The following is an 11,129-nucleotide window of genomic DNA, read 5'->3' as shown; positions in this document are numbered from 1 at the left end:
CTGTAAAAATAGCACGGCAGCAATAAAATACCCGCAAGTCAACGTTGTCAAACATTGGTAGAGGGATAACCAGGGACTACATGGGGATAAATGGTGGGGCACAAACCTATGCTACATCCAGACCTGGTGTTCATCTCGATAGCAAATAAAGAGAATTGTGAATGAAGAATATGCCTTGCACTACCAGAACTGCTATGCGGAAAAATGTAATAACGACCATTTAAAATATGAATATCACACTGGCAAAATATTGGGTTATTAGCACCCATGCTGACAATATCATTAGCCTTTGGCATGACAAACATTATAGCGATTGAAACCCCGTTCTGGTATTCATTCAGAAAATTATCAAGCTAACAAGTAGATCAGGATAGTCCTTGGTCATGGTCAGACATGTTATGACATCGGCACAGATCGAATCAGCGAATTACTCGAGCATTAGAATGCTTGCAATTTAGCATTACCCTTGCTTAGATTGCTATTCTGCAATATTTCGAATGTTACAATGCCGCCGAGGTCGAAAATTTAATAGGTTGCACTTGCATAGCAAGTGGGCAATACGTAGCATTTTGGCTAATACCCAAGGAGCCATTCACTGCAAAAAATGTAGGGTAAATAATACCAAATCGACAATTATGGTAATGGTACCACCGCTAATTTATGTGAAATGGCAGTGTAGTCAAAGGTTGTTTACTATCAAATGAACATGTTCATTCGAATTAAAACATTCCCAGCACCGACTAAACACTCACCACTTTAGCCCATGTGCAAATCAAGAAGTTGGAAAACGCGTGTCAAACCGACGCAAAAAATATTGCAACAATTGGTTGAATGATTACACTGCACATGTAGAGAAAGGATATCGCAGTACATTATAAGTCGCTTTGTAATCGTGAATGTCGGACAGATCAGACAGTAGCACAGTCTCAAGTCTACATACCACCTTCCGTACAACGTTCGTCACTTTCTAGATCCTCCCATTTCAGAATAATCCTCCAAAACGCCAGAAAGATGGTCGTTATGAGCTTTGAATTTTCTCCGGCGATTCGCTCGCTTACGAGATTTGACAGGCTTGGTCACTTGTCTCGTGTCTTGAACTGAGGTTATACCCTGAGAATTCAAGTATTCTTCGATCTTCCCTTCCTCAATCGACTCGATGTTAATCCCTCGCCACAGTTGTTGGAATTCTTCGTCGACCGAAAACTCGCATGAACGGTCGTTGTAAAATAATACTTGTTTTTTATCGAGTCTGGTCACTACAATTACTTTATTATTATTTAACAGAGTTTTGATACATTTTTTCGCGTTCGGCAAGCTCTCCTCGACATCTTCGACCATCATCCCGCCAAGTCCACGCTGCTCGAATCTGTCCAATAACTTGTACAGCCCTTTTCTATCGCGAATCGCGTATTTGGGCTTGAAGGCGTACTTTCTTTCTTGCATCTCGTTATCGACGACTTGTAATTTTGGGTTGTTCGGTAGCGCCTCGTTCACCAACCAACTCTTTTGACTTGTGGTAATTACTTCGTCAAGCTTACATTCTTCAAGTATCTCGTCAATCGTTAATGGAAATTGATCGTCATCCTGGTGGCGAGACTTCATAAAATTAACGATCTGAGCTATATATCCGAATTTCGATACAGTGCCACTTGAACTTCTGGAGTTGTTTGAGATGGAATTTGTAGGTTTTTGCAGACGTTTCGGCTTTTTCTTCAGATTTCCAGAAGTGTCAGAGGCTTGGTGTGATCTCTCATCAGGATATTTTCGCTTTTCGATAACTGGTTGAGCAAGAGCCCTGGCTTTAAATTCTTCCCTTTGTCTGAGTAATGCTGGGTCCATGGTGACCGACTACTGTTAGCAAGCAGGTACACCAATTGAAAAACCACTGTGATGCTAATAGCACATCAGCAGAAATATGATGACCGCGTGAATCATTGTGAATGTACATGAACAACATGATTTTTTTCGGTCTATAAAATTTCGGAATAACTGAAATATGTGTTGCCAGATTTCAAAATTCTCAGAAAAACCAGTTGCCAGCTCATAATATTTAGAGCTGGTCAACAAAAAGGATCCTGTTCCGGCAAATAGACATCCAAATGCCTACATTCTAACAATAAAACCGAAAAATCATATTCACCCCTCTGCGACCTCAAGGGCAGATCCACTTCTTGCTACAAGTCGAAATGACTATCCCAACATTCCCCCAAAAATATTTCAGCCTACGGAACACAATAGGGGACCCAGCAGAATCTTTTGAAAATGGATATTTTTCGAAGAAATAAGGATGCCCGTAATGATATTATAACGGATATTTAAAAAATAATTTTCACCCCTCTGCGACCCCAAAGGCAGATCCACTTCTTGCTACAAATCGAAAAAACTATCCCAACATTACCCCAAAAATATTTCAACCTTCGGAACACAATAGGGGACCCAGCAGAATCTTTTGAAAATGGATATTTTTCGAAGAAATGCCCGTAATGATATTATACCGGATATTTAAAAAATCATTTTCACCCCTCTGCGGCCCCAAGGGCAGATCCCCTCCTTGCTACTAGTCAAAATGACTATCCCAACATTACCCAAACAGATATTTCAGTCTTCGGAACACAATAGGGGACCCAGCAGAACCTTTTGAAAATGAATATTTTTCTAAGAAATAGATGAACATGATGATATTATACCGGATATTTAAAAAATCATTTTCACCCCTCTGCGACCTCAAGGGCAGATCCACTTCTTGCTACAAGTCGAAATGACTATCCCAACATTACCCCAAAAAAATTTCAACCTTCGTAACACAATAGCGGACCCAGCAGAATCTTTTGGAAATGGATATTTTTTCAAGAAATAGGGATGCACGTAATGATGTAATAACGGATATTTAAAAAAGAATCCAATAGTGGAAATGTGTTTGGTCCAATGGGTATTTGACGGTTCCTGCGGAGCATATCACCCGGCGACAAGGCAAATGCAAACCCCGCAGCTGCTGTTGTCTACCTTCTTTAACACTTTCCCTATCTTGTTTCGTTTCTTGAATACTGATTTGATGAGTTGGTGATTTGGATCGGAAGTTTTAGCTTTCGATGAAGACGATCCCTGAAACTTTTTTTGCGTTTTATTTGATTTACCGTTTATACTTTTTATGGAAAACTGTATCGCAACATCTCTCACAAGACCTTGACACTTCGTTGCGATATGTTAGAATAAATTTATCCAATGAGCATTTCGATGTGGTATGTTCAAAGTAAATATTTTTCAATTGGAAAAAATGTTACTCAATTATTCCTTGGGTTCGATTGTTTTTACATATACACTGTATTACCTTATCATTACTTTGCTTTTTGAGATTGTTGTAGAAATTGGAATATTTTTCATAAAAAGCAGTGACAGAATTTTCAAAGACATGTCGCGATAAATCACCAAGTAAAAGGCGGGATGTTTCTGCGAGTTTCGACATCAATTTTCCATAAAAATGTCGGAGAAGTATGCATTTTCCTCGGATAATTTTTCTTTACAATTTCCGTTTCTGTATGATTCACTGTGCTTGAGTTCGTTGATCATTTTCTCATATCGTAAATAAAAGGCGACTTGAGCTCCTGTTTTCTTTCCAGCGACGCAACATTGTAGAAAAAATCTCCATAATTGCCGAAATCGTCAGATTATTATTCTTCAGACGTCAAGTCGCGTGATCTGTCAATACTTTTGTGTTCTTGAAGACGTCGATAGCACGATAACCACTTCTGGAATGTTTTGTCTTGATAGGAGGATATCGATCAAGAAGCCGGACACATCGCCATTACACTATCTCGCTCGGTATATGGTAACCTGGTTTCCCTGCAATACAGCCATACCACTGAATTCCACAGAGTATAAGAGCCCCATCGATCAAAAATAGTCCAGGATTCGCTTTTGGGGGAGCAGCATCCTTTAAACGCATCAGTAAAAATGTTACAATACTTATAGTCGCGTGTGGTGCTATTACAAAAGTAGCAACAGGCAATCCAGGATAACCCTCATATGGATATCGCACAAGCAATGGATAAATTTGGCATGCAGGGTGGCCGCAGCGAGAGCGAATTACACTTGATGTGCCGTCAAAATAAACTCCGCCCTTCCGACATAAGTCTGCGAATAGTTCCAACTGCGCTTCGCTGAATAGCGTTGCCCCTGGTTCGGGAAATCCTTCCCAGTGACGCAAAAAGTTAGAACCGTCGTTTTTATAATCCTCGGCCGGAATATTAAGATTTTGGAAGACAACATGTGTCCAGTTCTGAGGCAGTCCAATACTACTCTCTACCTGTTTGAGAACAGATGCAGATGTGATATATGTATGCGAGCCACAAATTCTCTCAGTTTCTGACAATTGACCCCTTGAATCAGAGGTCTCATACACGCGGCCCGCGACGGCATTTCGAATTTTCAAGTATTCGACAATATTTAACTGCAAAATATTTTTTATTTTTATTTGAGAACTGGAATGGTCGCCAGGTTGAGGAGACAACACAGAACTTATAAGTTTCTTCAAATTTATTGCTTCATCATAGTACTTTTATTCTGAGATCGCATGCAGTCATGTAATGAGGGTGGGGATAGGTCAGCATCAAGTTGTGGTACCCCTATAGAGTGCAGATAGGCTATAATTAATGTTGGAAGTTGAGAGTAAACATGCCTTTGATACCTGGCGCGCGCTGGGGCCATGTCTCGATACGAGAGCTTTTTTCGGTTATTCGCGTCAATATTTTAGATTCTTTAGTACATAGTTCAGCAGTTGACAAAATTCAGGTGACATCCCCGTAAAGGAATTATAAGTTACACGCGAAAATGCGATGGCGAAGGAAACAGAAAAGGATGAAGAATTTGATCTACACAAAGTAAGAGTACCAAATTCAAGTTGATACCTGTGTAGTGTGTACCCACTACCCGTTTATAGTACGCACCCTGTATTCGCAGTAGCCTACGTGCGTGAATGACGATTATAAAAGCTTCTCGTGTTGACAAACCTGTGCGTATGATTAGTTACCGGCGATGGTTTTGATTTAGTATTCGATGCCCTTCTGTTTTGCGATGTCAGTTTTGAGCAATCACGACATAACGATTGACCACCTTCTTCTCCCTGTTCTGTACAACGAACACTTTTTTCTTCTGTGGTACTCAAAACATTCAAGCATGTGGTATTTGATTGATTCTTCCTCAAAAAATAAAGAGGATCTGGCCAAACTTGTAGAACAACGACTACGCTCCATATTGGGTCGCTCAAGATCTAGCCAAAAACGGATACTGAAGGCGCGGTGCAAGGCAAGGAATGTGTTGAAGCAGGTAGACAACAGCAGCTGTGGAGTTTGCGTTTGCCTTGTCGCCCGGGTGATATGCTCAGCAGGAACCGTGAAATTCCCATTGGATCAAACACATTTTCGCCATTGGATTCTTTACGATTTTGCAAGAACATCACAGGTCGTCCATTCAGATGTCAAAAAATCTAAAGAAATATTCATTCTGAAAGATGTCGCCGGCATAGGATTGAAAAACATGGGAAACACATGTTGGTTTAATTCAATTGTACAGGCAGTAGCTTCGTGCTTTCCGTGTAGCTGGGCAGGAGATATTGAAGAAATCCAATCCATCAATCATACAGCTCAAATCATTTCTAACTTAGTAAACCGCAAGGAGAGTACTGTAACAGTCAGGCTCTGCTGTAAGTTACCGAACTCCGGGCAACATGTAACAGTGTGGCTACCGAACTTGATGGCATCATGCAACGGTAAGGCTACCGAACTCGATGACATCATGTAACAGTGTGGCTGTGTCGTGCTGGAGCAGTAATAGCTGAGCGACTTGCTTGTAGCTTGCTGTCTTTGGCGTCGGCGACTTCTTAACTCACATTACACTCGGTATGGTTGTATTGCAGTAAAAGAGACGTGCGTCAGGTAGCGTAGTAAAATGAGTCTCATACACGTGCGAAAGAGGCCGGCGCTTATATCCGAGCAATACGGGAAAAAAGGTATAGACAGCGACGCCCTCGCAGTGTGCAATCGGTGATTAACTCGCGTAATAAGTAGAAGGATCATAATGGTAATTAGGCCATACGAGACAAAAGGATTACGATCCGGAACATTGTGCAATCGCGTGTGTGAGTCACATGGAAATTCCAGTACAACGAGCAAAGTATGTAGTATACCTGGCGTTATCTAGGGACGTTACGTTAAGGACCAGCGGTCTGCTACAGTACGGATCAGGAAATTGAAAATGCCGTCAGGGAATCTGCTGAGGCTTGTAAGTTTCCAGCGAAACAACAACAAGACGCCATAGAATTTTTCGAGCTCAGCAATATCCCCACAATTTTGGAAAAGGCCAACCTGAATTGCAACACGCATATTGAATTACGAGGAGCTTGCCAATTCTGTGGCTTCATAAATCAATCGACCACAAACAAAACAGTCATCCGTCTTGTTGTCAGGGATAATGCAACTGAGTCACTGGAGGACAATATCCGAAAGCAATTCGATGATTCGACCACAGAACCTTGTTTGAAATGTACCTCTGTGGTGGGTATGCATCGTCAGATATTGTCGACTCCGAGTTTATTGGTGGTTCATGCACCAAGGAACGGTCGTAGCAATATTCTTTCCTACAGCCTTGCAGCAGAGGAACAGATTAAGTATGGAGGCAAGTGCTTCACTTTAAACGCCATAGTTTCAAGGCTTGGCGAATCGGTCAACGCGGGACACTACGTCACCAACGTAATGAAGAAGGATGGTACCACAGTTGTGTATGATGACAATAACGTTTATCGAGAAAGCCGTGACGTTTCATCTACTGTGAAGACTCAGAATGGATATATATATTTTTATGTATATTTTATGTATTTATTTTATGTATATTTTTTGTTTGCGATTGCGCATGTTATTTGGTAGTCTCTATATTTGAGTACATTTTTAGAGGAATCAGTTCTCGCTGATGTAACTGTCCTTATTTGTATTAGGTTTTTCCAATCATTGTAAATTTACGATTTTAGTGATTTGTACGATTTTTAGTGATTTGATTGTTTGATTACTCTTTAATTATCTTTTCCCTAGTGTATAAATAGCCCTCGTTACCGTTGTCTCGCCCTCCTTTCCATCGAGCAACGGACGAGCAAGCACTATTGCGAATCTCGCTTACGCATCTTTGTGTTTCAAATTATGCCTCAATCAGTATGGAGCTCTTGGTTGTGGTAGATTAAATACAAGACTGATACGCAAGGTTTGCCTAGTCCACGGTAGCAGATTTTAGTGCAGCAGACAGGGTTCGACGCCTGCTAAATCGACACTCATTAGGATTGGAGTGTCGCGTCGAAACAGACGCCCAGATAAGCGTCTGATTATAAGCGACGATGATTCTACCGCCGACGAAGATGAGACTCCAAAACCAAAAATTGTGAAGAGAAAAAGAATGAGACCAATTGAAAATTTGGAAATCAGGATGTAAAATGTCACGGAGTTCCAAATGATAATGTTTAAAATACCACGAGAATTTGACGAAATCTTTGCTGACAGTTTAGTCGCGTACTTCACAGCTTTGTGTGAAAGGCCTCGAAACGCGTGCCAGGAACCAAATCATCAAACTCACGGAACTTTTCTTATCAACAAGAAATTGATGATGCAATTCAAATTGGCTCAGCGTACTAAGTGCAAAGCGCCGCCAGACTTATTACCAGAAGATGACACTGGAAATTCGTATTGATATTTGATGTCGAAGTTATGCCTGCATAAGAAACTCTTCAGAAAGTGAGTCAATTCGACTGTCACTGTGCACGCGTACTCAGCGCCACGTATCACGAATGTGTTCAATCCATCGGTCATCAAAAAAAATTGTGAACTGATGAAAGTGTTGGAGCCCGATTTTCATGCTGATGAATTCTTCCGATACGTTATACTGAAAGAGATCTGCATTAAATATGTAATGCACAAACGCAGCCTCAGCTACATTGCAGCTAAAGCGATGATGGACTCGCAATTTGATATTTCTGTATTTATACTATGAACGAATACTGATTTCGAATGAAACTTGTATCCTCTATGTTTGCGACGAACTCTGTATATCCTTGGTTTGCATGTGAATGTGCCATCTAAAGTGATTGTTTGACTTTAGTCGAACGTCAACGAACATGCCATGGGTCTACATTATTCGTGTTTTTTTTTTCGGAAAAGTTCATGATTGGGATCGCCATTTCGACTTGTAGTAAGGTGTAGTTCTGCCGTTGAATCCGCAGATGGTTGGATATGATTTTTCGAATTTCCGTTATAATAACAGTACAAGCATGTTTATTTCCTGAAAAATGATCAATTTTCATAGGATTCTCTGGTGGTAGCAAGGTGTAGTTCTGCCCTTGGGGCCGCAGAGGGGTGAATATGATATTTTAAATATCCGTTATGATATCATTATGTGCATCCCTATTTCTTGAAAAAATATTCATTTTCAAAAGATTCTGCTGGGTCCCCTATTGTTCCGAAGACTGAAATATTTTTGGGGTAATGTTGGGATAGTCATTTCGACTTGGAGCAAGAAGTGGATCTGCCCTTGGGGTTGCAGAGGGGTGAAAATGATTTTTTAAATATCCGGTATAATATCATTACGGGCATCCCTATTTCTTCGAAAAATATCCATTTTTAAAAGATTCTGCTGGGTCCCCTATTGTGTTCCGAAGGCTGAAATATTTTTGGGGTAATGTTGGGATAGTCATATCGACTTGTAGCAAGAAGTGGATCTGCCCTTGAGGTTGCAGAGGGGTGAAAATGATTTTTTAAATATCCGTTATAATATAATTACGGGCATTCCTATTTCTTCGAAAAATATCCATTTTCAAAAGATTCTGCTGGTTACGCTATTGTGTTCCGAAGGCTGAAATATCTTTTTGGGTAATGTTGGAATAGTCATTTCGACATGTAGCAAGGAGTGGATCTGCCCTTGGGGCCGCAGAGGGGTGAAAATGATTTTTTAAATATCCGGTATAATATCATTACGGGCATTTCCTCGAAAAATATCCATTTTCAAAAGATTCTGCTGGGTCCCCTATTGTGTTCCGAAGGTTGAAATATTTTTGGGGTAATGTTGGGATAGTCATTTTGACTAGTAGCAAGGAGGGAATCTGCCCTTGGAGTCGCAGAGGGGTGAAAATGATTTTTTAAATATCCGGTATAATATCATTACGGGCATTTCCTCGAAAAATATCCATTTTCAAAAGATTCTGCTGGGTCCCCTATTGTGTTCCGAAGGTTGAAATATTTTTGGGGTAATGTTGGGATAGTCTTTTCGATTTGTAGCAAGAAGTGGATCTGCCCTTGGGGTCGCAGAGGGGTGAAAATTATTTTTTAAATATCCGGTATAATATCATTACGGGCATTTCCTCGAAAAATATCCATTTTCAAAAGATTCTGCTGGGTCCCCTATTGTGTTCCGAAGGTTGAAATATTTTTGGGGTAATGTTGGGATAGTCATTTCGACTTGTAGCAAGGAGTGGATCTGCCCTTGCGGACGCAGAGGGGTGAATATGATATTTTAAATATCCGTTATAATATCATTACGGGCATTCCTATTTCTTCGAAAAATATCCATTTTCAAAAGATTCTGCTGGTTACGCTATTGTGTTCCGAAGGCTGAAATATCTTTTTGGGTAATGTTGGAATAGTCATTTCGACTTGTAGCAAGGAGTGGATCTGCCCTTGGGGTCGCAGAGGGGTGAAAATTATTTTTCAAATATCCGTTATAATATCATTACGGACATCCCTATTTCTTCGAAAAATATCCATTTTCAAAAGATTCTGCTGGGTCCCCTATTGTGTTCCGAAGACTGAAATATCTGTTGGGGTAATGTTGGGATAGTCATTTTGACTAGTAGCAAGGAGGAGATCTGCCCTTGAGGTCGCAGAGGGGTGAAAATGATTTTTTAAATATCCGGTATAATATCATTACGGGCATTCCTATTTCTTCGAAAAATATCCATTTTTAAAAGATTCTGCTGGGTCCCCTATTGTGTTCCGAAGGTTGAAATATTTTTGGGGTAATGTTGGGATAGTCTTTTCGATTTGTAGCAAGAAGTGGATCTGCCCTTGGGGTCGCAGAGGGGTGAAAATTATTTTTCAAATATCCGTTATAATATCATTACGGACATCCCTATTTCTTCGAAAAATATCCATTTTCAAAAGATTCTGCTGGGTCCCCTATTGTGTTCCGAAGACTGAAATATCTGTTGGGGTAATGTTGGGATAGTCATTTTGACTAGTAGCAAGGAGGGGATCTGCCCTTGGGGCCGCAGAGGGGTGAAAATGATTTTTTAATATCCGGTATAATATCATTACGGGCATTTCTTCGAAAAATATCCATTTTCAAAAGATTCTGCTGGGTCCCCTATTGTGTTCCGAAGGTTGAAATATTTTTGGGGTAATGTTGGGATAGTCTTTTCGATTTGTAGCAAGAAGTGGATCTGCCCTTGGGGTCGCAGAGGGGTGAAAATTATTTTTCAAATATCCGTTATAATATCATTACGGGCATCCCTATTTCTTCGAAAAATATCCATTTTCAAAAGATTCTGCTGGGTCCCCTATTGTGTTCCGTAGGCTGAAATATTTTTGGGGGAATGTTGGGATAGTCATTTCGACTTGTAGCAAGAAGTGGATCTGCCCTTGAGGTCGCAGAGGGGTGAATATGATTTTTCGGTTTTATTGTTAGAATGTAGGCATTTGGATGTCTATTTGCCGGAACAGGATCCTTTTTGTTGACCAGCTCTAAATATTATGAGCTGGCAACCGGTTTTTCTGAGAATTTTGAAATCTGGCAACACATATTTCAGTTATTCCGAAATTTTATAGACCGAAAAAAATCATGTTGTTCATGTACATTCACAATGATTCACGCGGTCATCATATTTCTGCTGATGTGCTATTAGCATCACAGTGGTATTGAAAACGTTTGCACCTATTCTATTGTCAAACTCTATCAATATTTTCAAACCAGTCTGCAATATTCAATATCGTAAATAATGAAATCTGAATAGGACTGATGGGCCTTCTTCATAAACAGGGTTGTTTTTATACTATTATACCCTTATTGCTCACAATTTTAGCAAGCTTGTAAGTCTAAAAAATGAT

General features: G+C 40.2%; 2 protein-coding genes across 2 annotated transcripts in view; one reads left to right on the top strand and one right to left on the bottom strand.

Annotated features, from left to right (window-relative positions):
• LOC145444040 (general transcription factor IIE subunit 2-like) lies at positions 1-1,875 on the bottom strand. The gene has a single exon (XM_080321951.1). It carries the CDS (start codon positions 1,837-1,839, stop codon positions 961-963), a length of 879 nt encoding a protein of 292 aa, XP_080178077.1. The 5' UTR covers positions 1,840-1,875; the 3' UTR covers positions 1-960.
• LOC145445220 (cytochrome b5-like) overlaps positions 1-11,129 on the top strand; it is a 392,395-nt gene that overhangs the window by 43,348 nt on the left and 337,918 nt on the right. The gene's annotated exons all lie outside the window — the stretch shown is intronic.

This window comes from Botryllus schlosseri, chromosome 8 (genome assembly GCF_051294905.1).
Source record: "Botryllus schlosseri isolate E-star chromosome 8, Bs_hap1, whole genome shotgun sequence".
In the NCBI taxonomy this organism is placed as follows: Eukaryota; Metazoa; Chordata; class Ascidiacea; order Stolidobranchia; family Styelidae; genus Botryllus; species Botryllus schlosseri.
Note: the sequence above shows the minus strand (reverse complement) of the source record. Positions and strands in the feature narration are given on the sequence as shown.